The sequence below is a fragment of the Lissotriton helveticus genome, chromosome 5_1, assembly GCF_964261635.1.
Source record: "Lissotriton helveticus chromosome 5_1, aLisHel1.1, whole genome shotgun sequence".
In the NCBI taxonomy this organism is placed as follows: Eukaryota; Metazoa; Chordata; class Amphibia; order Caudata; family Salamandridae; genus Lissotriton; species Lissotriton helveticus.
Window position 1 is genome coordinate 2,054,219,948 of NC_136065.1, and position 26,347 is coordinate 2,054,246,294.

The 26,347-nt window shown below is 44.1% G+C and overlaps 1 protein-coding gene across 2 annotated transcripts in view; it reads left to right on the plus strand.

The window, feature by feature from the left end:
* Positions 1-26,347, plus strand: part of PRRT1 (proline rich transmembrane protein 1) — a 114,188-nt gene that overhangs the window by 54,499 nt on the left and 33,342 nt on the right. For both annotated transcript variants that reach the window (XM_078645933.1, XM_078645931.1), the window contains exon 2: positions 12,346-12,647. In XM_078645933.1, the coding sequence (XP_078502059.1) occupies positions 12,346-12,647 (302 nt within the window). The remainder of the gene's footprint in view (positions 1-12,345; positions 12,648-26,347) is intronic.

Sequence of the window (26,347 nt, forward strand, 5' to 3'; positions counted from 1 at the left end):
TACTGCGGCCACAATTTAATTAAGCATGTTTAGTTAGGCAACACAAAAAACCCGACGGGTTTCGGAGTGAACAGCAATCCTTTCTCACGGGTAACGCTTCAACATCATCAGTTTCAGTTTTAAAGGTACAGACACACCAATGACGTGCACATGATCATAGACCTAAAAACAGTGTTCTTAATATCGGTTTGTTCCTATTTTTCAATAAAGTTTTGGCTGAGCATTCTGACTTGGGAGACACATTGTCATTATCGGAAAGAACAGTTTTTTATTTACTTTGTGAGGTTAAAAACATTAATAAATCAGTCTGCGGGACATATCCTTTGTATCAAGATATGTACCTTGTAAAAATGCATTTTGATTTCAAAACTTAATAAGAAAAGAAAATACGTCTTATTTCATGTTACAATTCTGCCCCAGTGGGCCAACAATGCTATCGATCAAACTTGCACTGTAAACCAATTCTGCCCCAGTGGGCCGTTTACTCAACAATTGATTTTTTGTTTAACCTAAACAGAATTACAACTTTCAAATAATAAGCAACTGTCAGATCATGGTCATGGAAATTACCAATTCTGCCCCAGTGGGCCGTTTACTCAACAATTCATTTTTTGTTTAACCTAAACAGAATTACAACTTTCAAATAATAAGCAACTGTCAGATCATGGTCATGGAAATTACCAATTCTGCCCTAGTGGGCTTAAACACACTAATCACAATGAAATCAACCAAGGGTTATTAATACAAAAAAAGGGATAATCAACTGCACTCCAGTAGTAAGATATATTGCCCTTCTGCCTAGCATTCTTCATATATGAAACAACAAACAAAAGGTACAACACTTTAGTTAATAGATGAAAAACAGTGTAACTAAATATAATACAAAATTAAAACAGTTAAAAATAGTATATTAGAGCGTGGCAGCTAAGTCTACTATTTTTTATCCTAAGTGCACAGATAATTATTCGTCTAAATTAAGACCCCAGGGAGCAAAGTGTTATACTTGATAATCATTTTAGATTCAAGTATTCTCAATTCAGATGTCCTGTTCCCTCCTCTTTCTTTAATGGCTCTTAGATGCTCCAGTACTCTTTTCTTAGCCTTGGGAATCATACTCCTATGTAAAATTTGTTACAAGGGCATTTAAAGAAATTATATAATAAAGAAGTTTTATAAAGCGCCTGGTTACGCCATCTCGGCGTGTCTCCGCGCTGAGTGAGAGGGAGAGCAGATGAGCAATTAGCCGGCAGACCGAAACTAGGCAGTGAACAGATATGTTTTAAGCAATTTTCAAAAGTTTGCTTCCGAAGCCTAAGTGATAGAGGAAGTTTATTCCAGTTCTGAGCCGCCAGGGCGCGGAACGAACGACCAACCATTTTCGCCTTCTTTACCTTAGGGATTACCAGCTGACCAGTCCCGCTGGATCTAAGGGACCTTCTTGGCACATACCTGGTGACCAAGTCTCTCAGATATGACGGGCCCGTATTCTGAGAAATACGATGACATGTAAGTAACGTCTTAAACATAACTCTTTTCTTTACTGGGAGCCAGTGTAGAGAATCAAGGTCTTGTTTTGAAGCCGCTCTCCTGGGCAGCATAAGAGCCAGCCGTACAGCCGCATTCTGAAGAACCTGTAGCCTCCCCAGGCCCTTAGCTGTGGCTCCCAGGTAGAGTAAGTTCCCGTAGTCAAGACGAGATGTGATAAGAGCATGTATCATCGTCTTCCTAGCGCCTAATGGGAGGAGATTCAGTGTTTTCCGCAATGTTTTTAAGACTCTAAAACATTTCCCCACTACGCGACGGATGTGTCCGTCATATGAGAGGGTGGAGTCCACCCAGATCCCCAAATTTTTTGCCTCAGTACAGGGTGTAGGGGTAGGACCCAGACTCGGAGGCCACCATTCTGAGGTCCAGCTTGACTTGTCACCACCCACCACCAGCACCTCGGTCTTGCTACCATTCAGCATTAGGCAGGTCTTATCCATCCAGGAGGCAAGCTCCTGCATGCATGCTCTAAAATTGGATGCCGCAACCTTTGATGCCTGGGATAGGGAGATCAGCAGCTGGGTGTCGTCAGCATAAGAAACTACTTCTACTCCAAAGGCCTGTACTATCTCTGCCAACGGAGACATGTATAGATTGAACAGGGTGGCGCTAAGGGCCGAGCCCTGAGGAACCCCTTGCTCCAGTTTGATGTCATCGGAGTAGTGAGCACCTTGTCTGGCCTGGAAACTGCGCTCTACTAAAAAAGATTTTAGCCACCTCAGGGCTGGACCTCAGACACCGCCTCTGTTCAGACACTGCAGCAAGGTGTGATGCGCCACAGTGTCGAACACTGCACTGAGATCTAACATTATCAGTGCCATAGTGTGTCCCGCATCGGCTCCCTGTCTGATGGTTTCCGTGGCCCTTAGTAGGGCAGTTTCCGTAGAATAGCCTGCCCGAAAACCCGATTGTGAGGGGTGTAGGAGACTAGCGTCTTCCAAATGAGTCATCAGTTGTTGATTGGCCACTTTCTCTGCTACCTTAGCCAGAAATGGTAGAGCGAGATGGGTCGCAGATTTTCTAGGATATCCTGACTGACATTCAGTTTCTTCATAATTGGCAGAACAACAGCTTGTTTCCAATTATCTGGCAGCGTGTGTGAGGTGAATGAGATCTCCAAGACATGTCTGATATAAGGCTAAAGAATCTCCAAGCTTTCCCCCATCACCTTAGGTGGAGCAGGGTCTCTGGGAGAGCCGGATTTTACACTGAGACAGATACTCCTTAGGTTCTCAGAAGGGGGGACTGTGAAGTTGTTCAGTCCTAACCCCGTCTTACCATCTCCCACCTGTTCCTCAAAATCAGCCCCACTCGTTAAGTTTCCAGAGAAAGATGAGTAAATGTTCCTCACCTTCTGTGAGAAGTACTTTGCCACCCGATTACACTCTTCCAGCGAACCATTGCTAGGTGCTGTCGTATTAGCAAGGGTGGATATTTCCTTATAAATTTTGAAGAGTTCTTATGTGGAATTCTCAGCTTTCCCAATTCTGGCTTTATAATGCGTGGCTTTAGTCCCTCTAAGTAGGCTTTGATATTTCCTCTGTCCCTCCCTATATAGCAGTCTGTCCAGGGTCCGAAATCCCTTTCTCCACTGCCTCTCCAGACGTTTACAGCCTGCTTTGGCCTGCTGTAGGGCGGGGGGTAAACCAAGGAGCAGATTTATGCTCTCTGTCCCTAGTTTTATTCAGGAGCAACGGTGCCACCTTACTGAGGGCGTTAAGGATACGCCTCTCCAGATTCTCACTAGCAGTCTCACTGTCAGAAACTCCTGGGGGGCCACCTACACTCAGCTCTCTATTAAAATTATCCTGTACAAAGTTTTTCCACTTCCTGCATGGATAGCTACTCATTACCCCCTTCTGACTCTCATTTACGGACGTATCTATTACGAAAGGCACCAGAAAGTGGTCCGACCAAGGAACAGGTAGCGGAGTCAGTACCTCCACATTTTCTCAGCTCGCAAACACCGGATCAAGCCGGTGTCCTTGCTGGTGTGTGGGGGAGCAAGATTTCAAATCCAGATGCACTGACTGCAAGTCCTGGCGTAACTCGGCAGCTTTCTTGTGCGTGGGGTCCTCAAAATGGAGATTTAAGTCGCCTAAAACCAGGAGTTTGTCGCGTCTTATAGCAAGGTGGGCAATGCTCTCAAGCAAACTCAGTCGGAAATTGCCTGAGGGTCCTGGGGGCCTATAGACCAGGATACCAGTCACTGAAGAATTCGGGCCTAGCTTTAATGCAAAACGACCAGCCTCACTATCACTCACTGAGATGGGTTCCATGGTGCATACAAAAGGAGCCCTCGTGATCACTGCAATCCCTCCACCCCTACCTGCTGCTCTGTCAATTCTGGTTATCGTGTAGCCAGGGGGAAGTGCCTCTATGATATCAGGATCAGAATTAGCCCCCAGCCAGGTCTCAGTAAGGAACAGGAGGTTGAGCTTTGCATCTACGAAAAGTTCAGAGATTTCAGTGTTATGTTTACTGAGGGATCTGCAATTTAGTAAGCCACCGAAAGAAGCCTTCTTCCCACCTGACCGGAATAGCCCCGACTCCAAGTAAAGGAGCAATGGTGGCACATGCTTACTTGAGTGGCCGACATGCTATGTCTACAAGCATCCTTCATGAGAGGGCACAGATTCACCAGTTCCGCCCTACCATATTGAATTACTCCCTAAATTTGGCCAGGGATTCTGGCCCAGCCCCCGTACAGCCGCGGACGGGCTTACCTTTGGCGCGCCTTCGGCGCACCCGCTGCACGTACGTTTGAGCATCCGCCTTATATCCCTAATGAGTGTTCGGGGATGGCGACTACAGCGCTAACCGTCCCCACCGGAAGTGCCTGTCTCTACCCTTCCACGCCCTCCGCGCAACGGTGCTGCCACCGTGTCGGACCAGGGCGGGAAGGAGGAAATTGAGACCAGGTTTCTAGGACCCCCTGACGAGCCCCAAGAGCAGGTAGGTAAGCTAATGCAATAACGTGGTAACAAGCGTTAAAAGCAAGTAGTGTTTTAAAAACAATTATCGTGCTCAAGATTAAAACAGTTCCGTTATCTTTCTCGTAGCCTAGACCCAAATAGCACACCAGCAGTAAGCGGCCCTACCACAGCCCACTCACCACGTCACGGCCATTTCCTCTGCGCCTTATATCCCTAATGAGTGTTCGGGGATGGCGACTAGAGCGCTAACCGCCCCCACCGGAAGTGCCTGTCTCTACCCTTCCACGCCCTCCGCGCAACGGTGCGGTCACCGCGTCGGACCATGGCGGAAAGGAGGAAATTGAGACCAAGCTTCTAGGACCCCCTGAAAAGCCCCCAGAGCAGGTAGGTAAGCTAATGCAATAACGTGGTAACAAGCGTTAAAAGCAAGTAGCGTTTTAAAAACAATTATCGTGCTCAAGATAAAACAGTTCCGTTATCTTTCTCGTAGCCTAGACCCAAATAGCACACCAGCAGTAAGCGGCCCTGCCACAGCCCACTCACCACCAAGGCATACACCGCATATTCTGTGTTGCAGTTGACATTTGTAATGATTCTGTGGGGGGAAGGGGGTTACTAGGCTGAAATTTTAAGTGTTTTACAGTTTTCGCTGTATTTACACGCCTTGCATTGACTGCAAATATAAAAACCCTGAATCTCATTTTTCTTTTTAATCTCTTTCACCAGACATGTACTGAGAGAATCCTTCAATGATTTGGCCTTACAAAAGGTTACAGAATGGATCTCCCCGATATGTTCACTCAAGTCAGTATCTGTCTTACGAATTTCCCAAAATTTCTTAAGGCTTCTTTTTACCTCCCATGCTGGACTATGGTAGGTGGTAATAAATCTGATTTGTTCTTCTTCTTGATCAATTCTGGTTTTGGGTATCAATAGATCATTTTGGTTACGTTTTTCCACTTTTTGTATTGCTTGTTTGATACTAGCTTTGCTATACCCTCTGTCAGGAAATCTTTGGGTCATATTATCTTTCTCTTTCTGGAACCCTGCCTCTGTACTCCAATTTCTTTTTGCACAGAGTAATTCACCTAAAGGAATGCTGCAAATTAGACCCTTGGGTTGGCAGCTGTCTGCGTGAAGCAAACTATTTCCTGCGTTGTTTCCCCGAAATAACTGACTAGTTATTTTGTTTTCTTTCACTTCCAATTTTAGGTCCAGAAACTCAATGGTGGTATTACTGACATGATTAGTAAAGTGTAAATTCATTGAATTATCATTCAATAGGATGATAAATTCATGTGCTTGAGACTGTTCCGTCCAAGATACAGAAGATGTCATCAATGTACATGACCCAGAGGACGACGTGGTCATTGAACTGTTTGATGGTACTCACAACTTGCTTCTCCCACCAGCCAAGTTAGAGACCCGCGAAGCTGGGGGCGAAGCAAGTTCCCATCACCGTCCCCAGATTTGCATGTACAGCTGTTGTTAAAGAGGAAAGAATTGTTTCTAAGACAGGTTAGGGTCATTTCTAGAAGCATTTCTGTGTGTATGAGGAAGGAGAGGCACCTTCCCTTCAGCCTTCAGGAAGTGCCTGCATGCATCTATACCTAGATCTTGAGGAATACAAGTATACAGACTACTTACATTCAGACTCATTAATAGATAGTTATCATCCCAGGTAATGTCATTTATAATTCTCAAAAAGTCTGCTGTATCTTAGACATAAGACGATAACAAACTTCCTCTTGAGGACACTATTGGTCACCCTGGCGGATTGGACAGATTCTTATGCAGCTTAGGCAGTAAATATACTGCTGTAATTTTAGGCTATTTACATACTAAGAACCGGTATTCAACTCCTCCAGGATACCCTTATCTCGCCAATCAACCAGTTTGTTCAAGTATTCATTATCATCTTCATATTGTTGTCGTGGATGATACTGAATATTTATCTTTTAGAGCCAGTTGTTTGTAACCTTCAGTCAAATACATTTCGAATGGCCAAATGACCATGTTGCCACCTTTATCTGACTTTTTGATAACATCAGTGTAACCTTCTGGCTCTCTCAAGGTATCCCTATGGGCGTTTTTCAAATTGAACGTGGCATGGGGTGCGTCTCTCTCTATTTTCTGAGGTTCATTGATCATACCCCTTTCAAAACATTCAATAGCATCATTATTAATCTGGGAGACAAACACCAATTTCGGTTTAAAACCGCTTGCACAGCCCATCCCAATATCAATATCAGTGTTAATCAAATTTAAAAAAAAGGATCATCAATCAAATTAGCATAATTTTCCAATTTGTGCATTGTATGTAAACCTCGATATCGTTAGTGGTAAGGCATGTCGGATGTGCCTGTGCTCTCTCATTCCGCTTCAGATTTTTTGCCGCAGACCTTTTTTTCAATTTCAATTTACGTGTCAAAGTTAAGAGATCTATGCGTGTCTCCGTGTCATTAAATTTAGAAGACGGGCTAAACGTCAGTCCTAATGATAATATTTCTAGTTGGTTCATAGTTAATTCACGATTAGAAAGATTTACCACAGTCATGATATCACTAAATGTCTTGCTTTGCGGCCCCTTGTTCAAACTCCCACTGGGCTGTCTGTTTTGTTGTTGCTGATGTCTGATTTTGCTTTGTTTCCTCCTCAACCACGACCTCTTGTGAGGGTATCGGTTTGTCGTCTCCTGGCCATGAGATTGGATTTGTTTAAAATACGGGCGTTTACTTCCAATGGCTCTGATTGGTCAGAAACATTGCTTTCGCTGGTGTCACGGTCTACTGTCTCAGTTGTTACTGTTTCCTTGTTTCTTTGTTGTTCCTCATTTTGGTTTGGCACTTTTGAAGTTGAGGCCTGTTCATGACTTTTTGTCTCATTGGTTACTTTTCTCAGTTGGTCAAACCTTCTCCCAAAGGTTGAGATATGCCCTCTTTCATAATCAATTTAGTCGCGGTAATATTTTCGTTGTTTGTTTGCTTTTATCTCCTCCTCATTTTGATCTAGTCTGCTATCAATTTTAGCAATTTCAGTGTCAAATTCCTGTGTGCTGTACAGTTCTTTCAATCTTTTGATTGTTTCTTCACTCTCAGTATTTAATTTCTCACAGTCTCCGTCAGCATATTTAATACGAATTTTCAACTTATTGGTAGAACATTCGTGGTTATTAGTCATCCACTCATCCACCATTTCAAGATCAGGTTTGTGAAATGTTGGTGTTATAAAGATCCGAAGCCCACGTGGTATTCCGTTACATTCAACATATTTCTGCAAAGCAGTGGCCTCCCACCATTTGGACTGCTCTTTTTTTAAAGTCTTCCACAGACTATCCCAAAGTTTTCGCAAACAGTTTGCTAGCTGCCTCTCTCCTTTTAACCTCCTTTGCTGTTGCCATGATCGAGTTCCGGTACCGTTTGTACATGGACTCGCAGCTTCTGCTGCACACGCTTCAATTCCTGCTGGGACTAAAGGTGTTAATAATCATTAGTCACGTCAAACTCCATAACGCATCCTGAATCAGTAAAAACTTTACCCCACAGACCTGCGCCACTCTCAATGGGCTCACCTGCTCGGTGCTGACATCCAGGAGCGGGGGTCCTTCGACTCCTCTTCACGGTAGCCTGCACCTCACCGGGTGGCTTCTCGAGGCTGCGTGTACTTGTCTTCTGTGGCCGAGTTGTTTAGGGGCGGGGAGGGACGGCTCTAACCACACTACTCAGTATTTTGGCAGAGCCCAAGCCACTATAGACAGCGGGCGCGTGGCGGGTAGCCAACCCCAAATACTCCACACTAATCCGGTGATCAAACCAAATGGCAAACGGAAGAACACCAGTAGCACGGCCACATCATCAGTTTCAGTTTTAAAGGTACAGACACACCAACGACGTGCACATGATCATAGACATAAAAACAGAGTTCATAATATCGTTTTGTTGCTATTTTTCAATAAAGTTTTGGCTATAATACTAATGGATTAAACAAGCCTTGCAACAAAACCTTCTGGAGTGCGAGTGGATTATTCTTTGGTGCTTATAATAATTGCGGATCTCGATTCCTTTACTGCATCACCTGCACCGATCGCGAGCATGCTGACAAAAGGAATCATTTGATTGTATATATATATATTATTTTTTATATATGAATGCATGACGTTACAACGCATACATTTACAACACATGCCTTTACACTGCAGTTTTTACACAAAACATCCCTTACAACGCATACATTTACATCACATGCCATTACAATGATTTAAAAAAAAAAACATTTACAATGCATTCCATTACATCACATTATACCTTTACAATGCATACCATTACATTGCATTTAAGGTAAGTGTTGGATACTATAGTGGTAAAAATTACTATTCTAACTCCAGGGGGTGCAACAGTTGGATAAGTGTTTGATAGAGTAGGGGTAAAAATTACTATTCTAACTCCAGGGGATGCAACAGTAGGGTAAGTGTTGGATAGTGTAGGAGTAAAAATAACAATTCTAAATCCAGGAGGGTGCAAAATTAGGTTAAGTGTTGGATAGTGTAGGGGTACTATGCATTGTAATGACATGCGATGTAATGCCTGCATTCTAGTGACATGCCTTGGAGTGACATTCAATGTAATGGTTGCGTTGTAGTGACATGCGTTGTAAAGGATGTTGCAATGTAATGACTGCGTTGTAAATATAGTAGGATGTGAAGACTGCATTGTAAAGGTTGTTTCCCTTTATATATATATATATCACCTTAATAACCCACAACCCTAAACCCATACCCACCCCAAACCCTAAAAATACCCTTCCACCCAAAAACCCATTCCCAACCTAAACCCTAAAATTACTCTTGCCACCCAAAAACACATACTTACCCTGAACCCTAAAAATACCCTTACCACCCAAAAACCCACACACACCCTAAAAATACTCTTGCCACCCATAAGCCCATACCCACCGTAAACCGTAAAAATACCCTTGCCACTCAAAAACTCGCCGTCCCACCCTACACCCTAAAAACGCAGTTGCCCTAACATACATGTGTGTGTGTAAATATATATATCATTCCATACAGAAAGGCTCCTGCTGGTCTCCGACCTCACATGAGGCTTTGACAAAGACCGCAAGGTCAAAACGCGTCAGCTGTCGATAAATCAGGTATCAGTATATGAATCCCTGGAGTGCCGGTTTTTCCTTTGTAGTTTACTGACAACAAAGATTCCTTTACATATATATGTACATATGCAAATAATATACATACCTGCGAAATACCTACATTTTCGATGTAGAGGCATGCGTGGTAAAATCATATTCATTGTAAAAAAAAATCATGGAAAAGACGCATTTGCTGTAAAGGCATGCATGGTTCCGACTGTGTTGTAAATGCTGTTTCCCATCAGAAACAATACCCCTGCATGCCTAGCCGAAAAACTGACCACCTCATACAGACAGTGTTAGACCGTGAGGCAGGACATCGGCTGGCAGTGATATTAGAACTGTTCGGCCCTCCTGCAAAGTTCAGGAAACTCCGGGACCATGAAAAAGAGGTAGAGCCATGCTCAACACAGCCTCTTGCCTTGTCTTTGTGATGATTTCCAACCTCCTGAAAAATCTGATGGTAAAACTTTCGACAAAGACAAACCACAAATGCTTCCCCAAACCCACTCTATCGCTGCTTGGGCTACAGTATGTGTAAGTCATTGTCCTCCTTAAAACTTGACCATGGTAACCTAATTGTCTTTATCTGACCTTGCTTTATCTTTTTAGTTGATATGAATTGCTTTGCCTTTGTGTGAGCTAAGGCACTGTTCAAATAGAGACTAGAGGTTCTCACATATTTTACCAATCTGTTTTCCTAAAAGGAATAAAATCTGAGTTTGTGGGTAAATTACCGTTTAGACAATTTAGATCAAAATGGGAATTTAGATCACTGGGCTCGAATTTCACATTTTAGAACTCCACAATCAAATGCTCCCAGGTGTATTTGTCCCGCATACAACAGGATTTACCTATGGGAATTAAGTAGGTTGGATGGTATTTGGTTGTTTGTTTATCAGATGAAAAAGGATCCTATCACACAACTCTCTTCTACAAAACTAGACAACAGCACTACCAGGTAAACTCGCAGACTTTTCTAAAATCAAACTAATGGCCTCTTTTATGTCAAAGTGAGCTTCTTTGCTATCCAACTAACCCATCCCCCTGTCTTTAAATAGTGGGGATTGTCTGGTCTTCGCTATCTCTGTTCTCTTTTAGTTTGCAAATTGCATATTTGGATTTAGGGAGACGTTTCCTGATCTCTTTTATTAAACATTAGGAACTCTTTTTTGAAGTACGTAGAGGTTGAAAGGGATGATACCGGAACCGGAATTACCAGTTCTGGCTTGAGTTACCCCCTCCAACCTCCATTTATCTCGAGTTGAAATCACCGGAATTGGGAATTACTTGCGGGAACTGGAATTACTGGTTCAGAAAATGCATGTTTTGTCCATGCTGGTGGCTTCACTGATCAGATTTGCCACCTAATCTAAACAGGTGGTAAATCTGAGGGAGGATATGTTACTGCAGGTCACCGACAGGGTGGGGAGGTTGTGGCATTTAAGCTACAAGGCTGCCTGGGAGAGCTTTGCATGCTCTCCACTGCTGGAAGAGAATCGAGTGGGCAGCCGGCCGTACATTAGCTTTGCACTTCACCTCTGGCCCGGAGCCTCATGGGTTTCACCACGCATGTTTCTACACCCTGTAATCTCATGGATACCCTTCTTGACCACTCATACTGAGGCCCTTAGAGGATTTTAGATGTAGGCAAGGACAAGAAGGTCATTTGCAGAATATTGCTTGTTATACTGCCTTTCCAGCTGTAGTCAGGAAGTTGAAGTACATGTGTCTTAAAAAATAAAACCAAAAACCCTATATCCACCATGCCGCCATCCTCAAGCTCTTGACCTAACAGATATGAATCAGTGTCAGACCCCTCGCTCTATACGTGCGTCGTCTGCGCTGGTTTAAAGGTGGCCACTTTAGGGAAGAGGAGGGATTAGCAAAGCAGCTTTCCCTGGCCTCTCCCAGTCTTCTCTAATAGATGTCATAACCACCCACCCTTGTCTTTCTACATAAATGCAGGCTGCAAGTTGTCTTTACGGACCATTGCCACTTGTATGGTACCTCCGAGAGCAGTTAGGGACTCCACGGGAGATACGGGGAGCATTTTGTGTTTTGTAGAGTAGTGTAGTCCTTTTGCCACCCTTCTGTGAGTAGCGCCTGCCTACTCATTTCGCTAAATACCAGAGGCCCTCAGACTTCCCCCTGTGGAAGAGAGGTAGGCTGTAGAGTCACTCTGGGACATTCCCTTGAACCATACTCTGACCACTGGGAATTACTGCAGCATCCATGCCTAGCTTCTGCCTGCCAAGGACAGCACAGTGCACTCTCCGCTGTTGTCACTTGTATAGTCTGCCTCTTTGTCTCTGTAGCGGGAATAACTGAATTTTATCTGGTATATTTCTCAGGGTGGCCGCTAGAAATCGCTGTTTAAGGACACCTCAGATAGATCCACTCTTGAACCCATGTGGCAGGGAGACAGGCTGCAGGCACAGTCCAGCAACTTACTGAGTAGCTCTTCCCTAGGTGGCAATACATCAACTGCATCTATCTGCCCTTCCCTCCTGTTCTTGGAGGCTACCAGGGCTGCTGTAGATAGCAACCCCAGTCTCAGCAGTGTCTCCTGCGCTACGGTTTAATTTCGGTCCAAGCTCTTTTCACCAACCCTTGTGTATAGGGATTAACATCAAGCATATGAATGGTCTGAATGCTATTATCTGATCATGCAATTTGTTGACTTAATTTGTAATTCTGTTTTTTTGTTTTTTAGGATTACCAGAAGGGGCACCCCACACGTCTTCTCCTCCTCCATATAACCCTGCCCAGCCAGAGGGGCCCTGCAATGGTGTAATTCCAGGCTACAACGACCCCCCACAACAGTCGAGCTCTGCTACCCTACCCCGGCCTGACAACCGAGAATACGTGCAAGAGACCCAGTTTAATGGCAATCCACAAGGCTATGTTGTCCAGACCCAAGGGGGAACGCTACCCGGGGGCGGGTACATGCATTCCGGCTACCAGGTCCAGCTGCAGCCCTGCACCGCCTATGTGCCAGTATATCCAGTTGGGACGGTGAGTGTGGCTTCACCAGGACAAGTGGACAAGACAGAATGGGGGTAGGGTCAACCGTCTCTGAGGGCAGGAGAGTGGCCTGTAGTAGACTGGATGGATTATCCCCTGACTTTCCTTTTTCAAAGCCAGTGGGACTGGGTGTGCTGACTAAAAGAGGCTGAAAGTAAGCAGTTGGAGAAGCAGCAGGGTTCCATTGTCAAGGGGGCTGAAATGAATAGCCGAAGAGGACTTCAGTTAAAGCAGAGCAATGCACTCTTACACCAGTATTGGAACTTTCATAGATTCACATGCCTGAATCATTCCCCGTCGTCGAGACGGGAGTCTCCGGTATATAAAAAAGCAGTGCTTAGTAGTATAGCAAACTGAAAAGAAGCATAGGCCCATTTCCCTTTTGCAACCCATAGCCTTTGTTATGTAAAAAAGGCCCAAACTTTTCCCTGAACCAATCAGAGCTCCTCACCCTCTAGAACACTCCTGAGAGAACCTTCTGCCCCTCAGATTTTTCTACCGCACGTTGTGCTAGGGAGTCTCCTTTGAGCTCTGCTCAAACTCTTTACTTTTACAGTATTTTGACTAAGATTTGAGGTTTTTCATCTAATTTCATCTACCATGTCTGAGAAGAAGAAGAAAGGATTATTTAGAGCTTGTTCCACCTGCTCTAAGAAGAGGCTTTATACAGATGACCCTCACAAAGATTGCATCTACTGCCTCTATCCAGACCATAAGGCAGCAGATTGTAAGGTATGTCGTACCTTTTCGAATAAAACCTTGAGGGATCGTGAGGGAAGGCTGCTGATCTGGCTACAGAAGGTTAAAGCCAGGAAAGAAATCCTCTCAAGTGAGAGTGAAGAGGAATCTATGGCGTCTAAGAGATCTCAGAAGAGAGGTAGATCTCCTCAGACACATTCCTCTGTAGAAAGATCTGAGAAGGCCCCAAAAAAGACCACTCCAGGGTCTTCAGGGCGCAGTCCCTCAAAATCCCCTCCAGTTACTCAACAAGTCCAAGAGGTTATTCCACGTCCACGGTCGGTACCAGGGACACCGGTTCGTAGGAGATAGATTTTGCCGGAGCCTACTGCTAGGTCTCCACCACCGACGTCACATCACGATACCTCGGACGACGATCATGAGGATGGGGAGATTGCGGAACCAAGTGCAGAATGGAATGATTATCTCATCCCCTCACCTTCAACTCCTACGCCGAGACCAGTAGATTCTCCACCGGAGGACATCGGTGGTTTTCATAATTTGATGGAAAGAGCCACTAAGAGATTTGCACTGTCCATGATAGAGGAGAAAGCGGAATGTTTTTTATACGACTTCAAGGACTCGTATCGGAAATCTGTGCGATCCCTGCCTATAGTGTCTCATATTTGGGAGGAAGGATTAAAGGTCATGGAGACGCCAGCTACGGTAACGCCGGTTCTGGCCAGACTAGATAAAAAGTATAAGGCACCTATTGATGCTCCAGCTTGCCTTTTGGGTCATCCCAAACCAGATTCTGTGATTACTCAGGCGGCACAACAGAAATCCAGGAACCCATCTGCTCTGATCACAACACCTCCGGACAGAGAGGGCAGAAGGTTGGATAATGCAGGAAAACTTTTTTCCTTAATGTCGGCTCTGCTAGTGAAAGCAGCTAATGCCCTCGCTATCTTAGGAAGGTACGACAGGCAGATGTGGTGTGACCTGTCTCCATACATTAACCAGGTGCCGGAACCAGAGAAGCAAGAGGCGAAGAAGATTCTCCTGGAAGGGGAGAGGACTTCGGCCGAAGTCATAGACTGCACTATGGATATAGCGACCACAGCATTTAGATCCTTGGGAGGAGCAGCGGTCCTGCGCAGGCAAGGATGGCTGCGAGCAACGGCGTTTAGGCCGGAGGTGCAAACCAAGATTTTAGACCTCCCTTTCAATGGAGAAGATCTATTTGGGAAGCATATTGATGATACTCTGCAGAGTATCAAGAAGGATACTGATACGGCAAAGGCTCTGGGGACACTGCAATACAGAAAAAAACCTTTTCATGGCCCCAGGGGTAGAGGGCAGTCCTCGTATAGAGGATATCAACAGGGGAGATATTCTTCTTATTCGGCCTCATCGCAGCCTTACTGTCAACAGTACAGTCAGCGTCAATCAGGAGGATATACAAAATCAACTCCAAGAGGACAGGGTGGCCGGGGAAAGGACAACACCTATCGGCAATGACAACCTCCATCTTCCGGCTATGTCAGATGTTCCCCTGGGTGGAAAGATTGCTCACTATCTTCACAATTGGCGGAAAATAACAACGGACCAATGGGTCCTCAAAAAAGTTACATTCGGTCATACCCTAGAATTTCTTCAAACGCCCCCTTGTACGCCACCGATGCACCAGAGAGCCAACCATCTGCATCAACTCCGGCAGGAGATTCGGACAATGCTCCGAAAGGGAGCAATAGAACCGGTACCGAAATCCCAGGAAAACAAGGGGTTTTACTCCCAGTTTTTTCTTGTCAGGAAAAACAAGCTCCAATGGCGCTTCAGATCCTTAAACAACTATCTCAAGAAACAATCTTTCAGGATGGTGTCTCTGCAGGACATCCTTCCGTTATTGAATCCAGGAGATCATATGACTACATTGGACCTACAAGACGCGTATTTCCACGTGCCGATCCATCCTGCACACAGACAGTACCTTCGGTTCTTAGTAGCCGGAAGACATTACCAATTCAGGGTACTGCCATTCGGCTTGAAGTCAGCGCCGAGAGTATTCACAAAATGCCTGGCTCCAGTAGCGCTGTGTTGAGGAAGCAAAAACATCAAATATTTCCTTACCTCGACAACTGGTTAGTCAAAGCACCATCAAAGGTACAGGCCAGAGCATCAACACAGGCCTGCATAGACTTGTTCGCCAAACTAGGATTGACTCTCCACGAGGGGAAGTCAAACCTTCACCCAGCAAAAGTGATCACATTTTTGGGGCAATATTGGACACGGAATGCAACAAGGCGTTCCCCTCCGAAGAAAGGCAACTGAGGATTGTGTCCCTCTTGCAAGACTTTGTAAAAAGAAAGTCTCTTTCAGTCCGCAGGTACAAATCCTTGCCGGGCATGATGTCATCTTGTATTCCCCGGGTGCCTTGCTGCAGGTTAAGGATGCGCCCATGGCAGGAGCAGATCGATCTCCAATGGCGTCAAGCGGAGGGATCCTTTGACGATACAATATAGATGACACCAGTGATGGTACAGGCAGCAGAGAGGTGGACACAAAAAGGAAATGTGTCTCAAGGTCTGACGTTTCTGGCAAGAGCGGCTCCTCTAGTGGTGACGACGGATGCGTCTTTAGAAGGATGGGGAGCTTTCCTTCAGGACCTTCAAGTCAGCGGTCGTTGGAAGGTGCACGAGCAGCAATTGCACATAAATCTGCTGGAGCTCAGAGCGATCCGCTTGGCATTACTAGATTTTCTACCAAGGATAAGAGGTTTGCCGGTGTTGGTAAGAACAGACAACACTACGGCGATGCACTATGTGAACAAGCAAGGGGGAACAAGATCTCTCTCCCTGTCTCAGGAAGCCCAGGAGATATGGGAATGGGCTCTTCAGCAAGGAATATCATTGGCAGCAGAACACCTCCTGGGGGATCAAAACGTCAAGGCGGATACTCTCAGCAGACTCAAATCGTCCTGCCTCGAATGGGAGCTAGACATGGGGATCCTGGACAGCGTCTTTCGAAGATGGGGAACACCGATAGTGGACCTCTTCGCTACAAGGGGAAACAGGAAATGCCAGTACTTCGCAAGCTGGCTTCCCCAGAAGGGATCTTGGGGGAATGCGTTTTCCATGGCATGGTCCGGTGTCTTTGCCTATGTTTTTCCTCCAATTCCTCTTCTTCCCCGCGTACTGGTGAAGATCAAGAAAGAACCGTGCACGCTGATCCTGGTAGCCCCGTGGTGGCCCAGACAACACTGGTTCACGGAACTACTGCTGCTGTCGGAGGACCGTCCAATTCGGTTGCATCCAATTCCATCGCTTCTGACAATGTCCAAGGGTCAGGTGCTCCATCCGGACCCGAAATCCTTGCGATTAGCAGCCTTTCTCCTGAACACTGTGAGTTTAGTCATCTGAACATCTCACACGAATGTAGGGAGATCCTGTCCAAAGCCAGAGCGGAGAGTACCAACAAAACCTACAGGATGAAATGGAAGAGGTTTTGTCTGTGGTGTAAGAGGCATAACGTTCACGCTCTTACTGCTGCACCTCATCAAATTATACCTTACATTCTGCTATTAGCAAAGTCAGGATTAGCACACGCTTCCATCAAGGTGCATTTGGCTGCATTATCCCGCTACAGGAGGTCATCGTCAGGCCCGTCCTTATGGTCATCAAGGATCATCAAGCAATTTATGAAGGGGATATTCAGGGTCTTTCCTCCAGTAAAGCCTCCACCACCACTATGGAATCTGAATTTAGTACTCTCTCAATTGATGAAACCACCGTTTGAACCGATACACAGGGCGGACCTTAAGTTCTTGTCCTGGAAAGTGGCTCTTCTCATTGCATTGACTTCAGCGAGAAGAGTAGGTGAACTACAAGCGCTCACGATTCAGGAGCCTTTCCTACAGTTTCAAGAGGATAGAATGATTCTCAGGACGAACCCGAAGTTCATTCCGAAGGTGCCAACTGATTTTCATCTGAATGAACCGTTGATGTTGAAACGTTTCTTTCCTCATCCGTCAACAGCAGCGGAAAGAGTATTGCACTCACTGGACGTTCAAAGATGCATGAAGTGTTACTCGAAAGAAACTAAGGCTTTTCGCAAGTCTTCTCAGTTATTCGTCGCTTTCAGCGCACCCAGGAAAGGTTTCCCGCTGTCAAAGAGGGGAATTGCCAGAAGGATTTCCAGTGCGATTATCTACTGTCATCAAAGCCTCTGAATGCACGAGTTCGTGCCCATTCCACGAGGGCGGTGGCCACATCCACTGCACTGTTTGGAGGAGTGCCAATCCAGGATATCTGCAGAGCGGCGACCTGGGCATCTACGCACACCTTCACCAGGCACTACTGCTTGGAGGCAGCCGCAGAATCGGATGCGGCGGTGTGGGAGAGACGGTACTGCGGAATATCATCCAGTAACGGCGAGCCTTTTTTACATCCCTCCATCCGTAATTTCTCTTGTTTACAAAGTCACATTTTATATAAGTGTATACATATATGATATTATGCTTCATTTTCAAATCGTATTGCATGATTATGAAATGTATCAGAGAAATGTGCTTTGTTTTTTCACTGCTCGCTATTCTGATTCAGGCATGTGAATCTATGAAAGTTCCAATACTGGAGTAAGAAAACAAGTTATTTACCTGTAACTTTAGTTCTCCAGTATTGGAAGCTTTCATAGATTCACATGCACCCACCCTCCTCCCCTGAGAGGCTCACCTCAGATTTAGCACAAAAAGTGTGTTATATACACAAGTGCGCAAAGCATCTGAGGGGCAGAAGGTTCTCTCAGGAGTGTTCTAGAGGGTGAGGAGCTCTGATTGGTTCAGGGAAAAGTTTGGGCCTTTTTTACATAACAAAGGCTATGGGTTGCAAAAGGGAAATGGGCAATGGGCCTAGGCCTCTTTTCAGTTTGCTATACTACTAAGCACTGCTTTTTTATATACCGGAGACTCCCGTCTCGACGACGGGGAATGATTCAGGCATGTGAATCTATGAAACTTCCAATACTGGAAAACTAAAGTTATAGGTAAGTAACTTGTTTTCTTCTGTCTCATCTCCCCCACTAGTATTTACAGGAATATGAGGCACAATGGAGACAGCCAGGAAAGGGAAATGGGATAAGAGGAAAAACAGACACACTAGACTTTACCACTCATCCACTCGGTGTAGATAGTTTTCTAAAGGCAGTAAGAGATAACTTTACTGACTGGCTTAACTGTATTGTATTTAACTTGTTGGAATGACATCTGCGTAACTTGGGTCCTTGGGTGACATACTAGAGTGAGTGTCTTGCAAATACCTTCCTCCACACTTCTTTCTCCAAGTAGGATCAGTATCTCAAGCTTTGTCAATATTCATTTCTATGGCAGATGATTTGGAGTTTCTACTGGAGCCCTGTTCGACTGCAGGTAGTTAACACACATTCAAAGTCTGTGATTCCTCACTGGGCCATTCTTGTAAAAAGTATTGAAACTGAATACCGTACGCATATCATCTGCAAACTGAGCTCTGACTTTAGAGTTCTTCCTATTCTGTCATAGGATAATCTTGGAATTTAAAGAGCAATTCTACAGTCTTTTAGCAAAGTTCGAATTCAAAGTTCAATTACTTCAAAGTTAGTTATACATGTTGCAGCCTTTGGAATAGGAATACGCAAGTGTGTCCTTCAAATGCAACTCCGCAAGAATGTGACAGTTCGTTAAGTGTGGGCATAGTTGGCGGAGTACCACTCCACGGAATTCTGCTGAATTGATAAAAAACTCCCTGAACTCTGTTACGCCTCACCAAATTAATAAAACAGAAACCTCACATACCCTTAATAAAACAACAAGTATCTCTATCATTACATGCAAAAATGCATGTAGTCATCTCACAAAAGTGAAAATGAAAATATAGCATCAGTGAAAGAGGTGATGATGTTGGTGCCCTCACTAACGTAGGGAGAGAACCAAGCAGATGCTTTGAACACAAAGAGCACATCATGCTGAATGATTGGTGGTGGTCCCATCCTGGGTGGTACAACCCCAACCACAGTTATGGACAAAAATACAATCCCAACCAAAGGCCCTGCAAAGCATTATGGGACGACAAATAACTATCTTTAAATGCTAAAATACATATAGTCATGTCACAAGAATGTAAATATAGCAAACAGTGCCTTTAATTAAACAATAAATAATTATATCTTTACATGCTAAAATGCATATAGTCACCTCTCAAAGGTGAAAATGAAAATGTAGCAAGCAGTGGGAGAGGTGATGATTTTGGGGTTCTCTCTAACCTAGGGAGAGAACCAAGCACATGCCTTGAAAACAAAGAGCACATCATGCTGAAATGATTCGGTGGTGGTCCCATCCTCCTAGGACCACCCCAAGCACAGTTATGGGCAAAAATACAATCCCAACCAAAGGCCCTGCAAAGCATTATGGGACGATTTCTAGAATGCAGTGAATATTATAGTATCCAATATCAAAACATTCGTCAAGGGGCAGGCTCTCCGGCTCAGCTGAGAGCTAATACTATAATATTCACTAAACTCTAGAATCTCGCCCTATAATGATTTGCTGGGCCTTTGGTTGGCATTGTAATTTTGCCTTATTAATTATTACTGCACTTAGTAATCAGTCTCTTCAATCCTTTACAGTAAACACTAGAACAGTTTTACAGTGTGTAATCTGTGGAAGCCACGGCGGAGAGTTACATTCTAAACGAGTCTGCTCAGCTATTTTCACACACTAAGGAAAATGGACATCCTCAACCAGCATTTGCCAGCTTGCATGAAATGGCAAGCAAAACTTCTCCCTTGATCATCTCGAAGATGAAGCTGCGGATCAAACACATGGAAACCTGCAGCTCAAAGAGGCGCTGATTAGCTTCTCGATTGGTTACATGTGATCTCCAGCTTTTGGCAGAGTCCTAATTCAGTGAAGGGACCCCTCATAGATTGGATGGGCACAGCACAGCACCAGCCCATAATAGAACACATTTCATTTATTTTATTCTTAATGACATTTCTAGCACACGATCCTACAAACAGAAGGCAGGAGGGTGTTTTAGGGCCTAGTCACATGTTAAGCACAAACTGTAGCACCCCTGCTGCCGAGGGGTGCTGACTTTAGGGGGTGCATAAATTGCACCTGATTTCAAAGTGCAAATACCTCTTCCTTATAACTTGTCGTCTTGGAGTTTTTACCCGAGACGGGATTCCTGGTCACTTGGTATAGAGCTAACAATGAAGAAATATAGGTATTCACTGAACAGTAACCTTGTTTGCTCTGTTTAAGCCCCACCTACTCATTGAGGATTTTCACTTATCTGGCCTTGCAGTGAGTGTAACATGTGCTGCTTTAATTGTGTCACCAGTGTTGCTATTTTATTTCTTTAATGTAGGTTTGTGGGTAGACCCTTAGACACAGTGTGTGGGTCATTAGACTTGAGAAACGTTCCATCACTGTTGTGGTAATGGATCTGTATGGATGTACCGAGCCAGATTCTGTCAGATATTTCTCTTCCTCTCTGTCACTTTTGGGAATGGGCTCCGTAGAGCATCCCTCAAATCCCCATCCCTGCTGTCTCCCTTCACTCATCCCTCACTTTATTTATGTGTATTTCATATAATGTTTCAAAAAGATAATGACACGATAAGGGTACTACAAAGGTGTGCACAGTAGGATATTACAACAAATATCAACCATTGGTCTATCAAATCACTGCTCTGGCGCTCAACTTCAAGTGACCCACCGTGAAAGCCACTCAGATACAAATATGAATACAAATAGAAGGAGCGTCTAAGTATATAGGTTATCATGCATCATAAAGTCATGCAAATGTGAAATGAACAGAAAAAGTTCCAAGCAAGCTTCCTTCTTGAATTTGTTCAGTTCTGTTTATTGTATTTCATTCAATTTGATGAAGAAATTCACTGTGAGGGTATTCACAATACTTGTACAAATAAATCTTGCAATGTTAACACAAATTTTCCACAGCCTACGCGTTTCGTCCCATCTGGGACATCATCAGGGCTGTAAAAATAAAAAAGGGTTGAAATTACAATGCAAAAAACTGGTATACACGATAAATCTATACTAAAACATCATCAATCTACATAGGGAAGCCTGTCTATATGCCATTCTGAACCGTATCCGTACAAGCAACAATACACCTGCCTATATAACAGTCTATATTCTTGAGGATTCCAAACACAAGTAACCCCTGAAAGGTGGTCTCGGATCCTAATTACAATCTAATCTCAATAGTCTATTATGTTAGTTTGGTTTAGAATTTCCACATATTTAGAATAGGACAAGCACATTCCTTAATATCAATAACCTCCTGCAATCCTATTTAGTTCACAATTGATCTTAATGATTCCTCCCCCTTAGACCTATAAGATCTTCTCCCTATTATTCGCACTCCAGATAAAAAGTCTACCTGTTCATGTAACATTTCAATCCATCAGATTTATTTCCAATGAGTGATAGTTACCGCCTCATTTGCATACAGCTAAAGAACCCCCATTCCAGGCTCAAACCCCTTATTTTAATTGGAACTCACCATATTTAATTTATGCGATCTGTATGGATGTACCGAGCCAGATTCCGTCAGTTATTTCTCTTCCTCTCTGTCACTTTTGGGGATGGGCTCCGTAGAGCATCCCTCAAATCCCCATCCCCGCTGTCTCCCTTCACTCATCCCTCACTTTATTTATGTGTATTTCATATAATGCCAACACGGCCTGAGAGCATTGGAGCGCTTTACATGAACACCATATGATTAGACAGGGACTGTATTTTTTATTTTTTAAGGCATGGGATGGGGAGATGAATTGATTTGTCCAGAATCACGGGATGTTAAGCAGACGCGGGACTCGAGCCTAGTTCCCCTGTTCTAAAATCGGCAGCCCAGATCTCCTCCCGTTCCCATAAAATTATATATTGTATTCAGTTTTTGCAGTAACACAGTTCTTTATAGAAGAAAAGTAGTGTAAAGCAAAACTAGGAGTCTGGGTTGCCTCCACCTAGCTGCTGCATCTCAGCGGTGATAGCTGCTGAGTTCAGGTTCAAAATAGGGGGTAGGGGGATCAAGCAGAATCTCCAGTTAGAGTACCCTGATTGCTGCTTGCTTTGGAGACCAAGAGGTTTACGGGAAACGGCCATTACAACGCGGCCGTTTCCACGAATACATTAACCACGCATGCATTACAACGCATGCGTGGTTAACACGAAAGCCTTTACCACGCATACCTTTACTACGAGGTGTGTAGTAAAGGCATATGTGGTAAAGGTTCAAAATAAACATGGGGGGCTTGGGGGAGTCTCCCCCCCAAATAAAAACCTCACCTGAAATTGTCGTCGTTTAAGAGGAAACGGAAAGAAACTTCCGTTTCTTCTTAAGGACGTACGACGTCACCACGCATGAATTAGAGGAAAAAGTTATGCGTTGATAAACCATTCCGTTGTAACGCATGCGTGGTAAAGGCATGCGTTCAAACGGAATTCGTTGAAAGAACATATAACCGAGGTTTACAAGGTCTTTTGAAAAAGTGTGGCCCCTTAGCGACCAAGCCATTCATAGACCTGACATTTAAGCTTGTTTGCCAGGTGAGCGTCATTAGTAGAAGGAAGTGTAAAGACATTGATGAATAAAATAGCTGAATGCTATCTTGAAAGCAGGTCGTATGACTGGCCCTGGTGTCCATAATACTCTCTTACATTGTATTAAAGTTGGTACTGGCTCAAGATGAGAAACCAAGGCTTCAGAGGTATGGAATATGGCTTCAAAGAATGGGGAGTCCTACTGAGCAGGGTGTGGTAAAAAGTGTGATGCAGAGTCCAGCTGTGTAGTTGAGTAATCCTTTATTGTAGCTTGGTTCCAGGATAGGTAAGTAGGAGAAGATAGAAGATACAGATGCAGCCCCACCAGGAGCAGGCTCCTAGCTGCGGGTTTTATCTATACTTCCTATTTTCTCCTATTTACCTATCCTAGAAGCAACCTGCAATAAAGGGGTATCTACTTACACAGTTGGACTGCGCATCTTCCTTTACCACACAGGGCTCCCTCATCAGACTCTTTTGGGTTGACCCCTGCAGCTTCCAGGGGATCCTCGCCAGAAGTTTCCCATACCCTGTGGCCTGGAGTTCAATGCTGCTGAGACATCAGATCCCCCTGCTCCTGTGTGACTCATGGATTCATCACGTAGCCAAAGCACGGAAACACATAAATAAATGCATAGCACAGCCACGTTTATGCGCTTTTGAGTTGGTCCGATATCAGGCACTTCATAATAGAGACAGCATGCACTTTGTTTGGTAGATACATGTTTTTTGCAACTTTATTGAACACAGGCTTGTGTTAACTTACAGGATATCTATACAATAATGTGAAGTCAAGTTAAGATGATTAGCATCCTGGATAAGTTAAATCATCCTTAAGTGCTACATTCGGGTTTTATGTGCTTGCTGAAACATTATGGGCAGAACAGCTTCACAGATGGAGTTTTTTCAACTGCCTTGAAGGAATAATGCACACCGTTGTGTTTAATGTGGTGCCATGCCGTACAGACACAGAGGAAAAGAGCGGCCTTTATACTAAATGTACACTCCTTCAGCTGCCCATTAGTCCTCACCCTATTTCTTTGTCTTCAAGTAGAATCATGTATATGTGTCAAACAAACAGCTGAGATGTTTGGAATTGCAACTTTCAAACAATGCAATGGTGCATTAGAAGCAACACTACTCAGATCAATTCAAGCTTTATTTCGATTAAATTATTCATAGAAGCCAACTGCCATAAAATACAATGTCCAATAATACCAAAATTTAAAACAATTTTTGTCATCAACATTCCCAGTAAATCAAATAACAATTCATAAATTGACAATACTATTCAAATTTACAATGGACAATACAATTTACAATTCATTAATAAAAAGCAAAAACATTAACCATTAAAACTGATAAAGCTCTTAAAAAAATCTCTTGTTCCTTTTTATCATTTCTCAAACTCTAATGCTTCTAGGATATCTCTTATGGGCTTGATCATGCTGAATCCCTAACAGGGGATGAGTCTTCCTCAGTATTACCTGTGGGCCCGGTCGTCTGCTTTTTGGGAAACTTTGCGCGAATTCTCCAAGACCAACTAAAAAATTTAGCAATAGCTATTACATATGGCTCATTGGAGTTGATCATAAGGATGCGCAAAGCTGTGGCGCTCGACCGTGTGCCCATATTGGAGCAGATTGGTTTTAACCATTTTTTACAGGGAATTTTATATACTGGACAAACAAATATGATACCGTTTCATCCTGCTTTTTACAGCACAAACATTTACTTTTAATAATTGACCGGGAGGCTGCCAACCCTAAATTGGAAATATTGTCTCGTATCACTGGGTATAGTTATGAAATCCCAAAAGTTTTCATATTTGGGAACAATCTTATGCTCCAGAAACAGACTTTGTGGAATGTATATGGTATGCCTTAACCATCGACCAAAATGCCTCCTTAAATTCTGTTTTTTGAAGGAATCTGGTTGCCAGCCGGGTCCTCCCATAGATGACCCATGCCCATACCTACCAGCATAGTCTTAACCCTTTTGAGACAGACAACCTTACATGATTTACCTGCATCTACTACATCCTTCCCTGCCTTTGCATAATGTGTTAGTTCTGGGATGGACCACCATCTGCGCCAAAATGCTACTGGTCTGAATCGCACTTCCTCCACCAGCAAATTGCAGCCCGAGTCGGATAGCAGAGTCATTAGTGGGGTGCTTTGTGGCAGTCCAGTCAGAGCTCTCATAAATTTATTCTGGCCAAGTACTAAAGGAGGGAGGTCATTGAAGCCCCAAAGCCCTGCACCATACATTGCAGAGGACCTAATCTTGGTGTTATAAATCTTAATTGCTGGACCTATGGGCTTGGTATGGGAGAGATTGAATTATTTTAATAGGACCCCGGCTAGTTGACTGTGTTTAAGGGCCATGAGATCTATGTGAGGCTTCCAACTTAATTTTCTGCTCAGGGTAATCCCTAAGTATGCAAACACGTCTGTCTGTTCTAGTTGTTTCCCGTTCATGGCTACCCTCCCTTTGACTACATTGTGTTTGTGTAAGACCATACAGTTTGTCTTGTCTAGGTTAACCACTTGGTCGTGGTCTTCGCAGAACACCTCAAATCGCCTAAGTGCTCTATCTAGCCCTGCCTGTGTCTTCAAAATATTCAGGGTGTCATCCGCAAACATAAGTAACTGTATTTTGGTGCCAGCAAGGGATGGAGCATCTGTTGGGTGTGTGAGAAAATAATTTACAACCCCATTAATAAATAATGAAAATAAGGTTGGGGCTAGGACACACCCTTGCCACAACCCTTTGGAAACCGGAAATCGTGGGATTACATCTCCCTGGGTGCCCCATTGGACTTGTGCAAAATTGTCCTCGTGCAATCGCACACCATAGATAAAAGTTCTGCTTGCATCCCTAGGTGATGCAATACTTCCCATAGCTTCTTACGCGGGACCATATCAAAAGCTGACTTAAGGTCAACAAAGGCTGCATTAATGGTACCACCTGCTATTACAACAATACGCCAATAAATTAATAAAAACCGGAAAACTTGGTCAATGGTGCTTATATAAGAACGAAATCCTGCCTGAAGGGGAGATAATATATCTTTGATTTCATTCCACTCCTGTATCCTGCTCAGCACTCTTGCGGTAATATTTTGTTTGGAATCAATAAGGCTAATCAGCCTATAATTGCTGGGGCAGGAACAATCCCCCTTTGTAAAGATAGGAAGGATTTCGGCACTACGCCAATATTCTGGGATGGGGGCTCCGTTTGCAGTAGCATTTGCTAACAAAATAATATACCGTACCCAGTTCTCTTTATCATGAACAAAATACTACTCACTCCCCAGTTACCATCAAGAGCTTTGCACAGTCCACAGCTGCATTACCATGAGACAGCCCTTGGTCATGGCGCACATTCATGGTCTTTGTCTGCC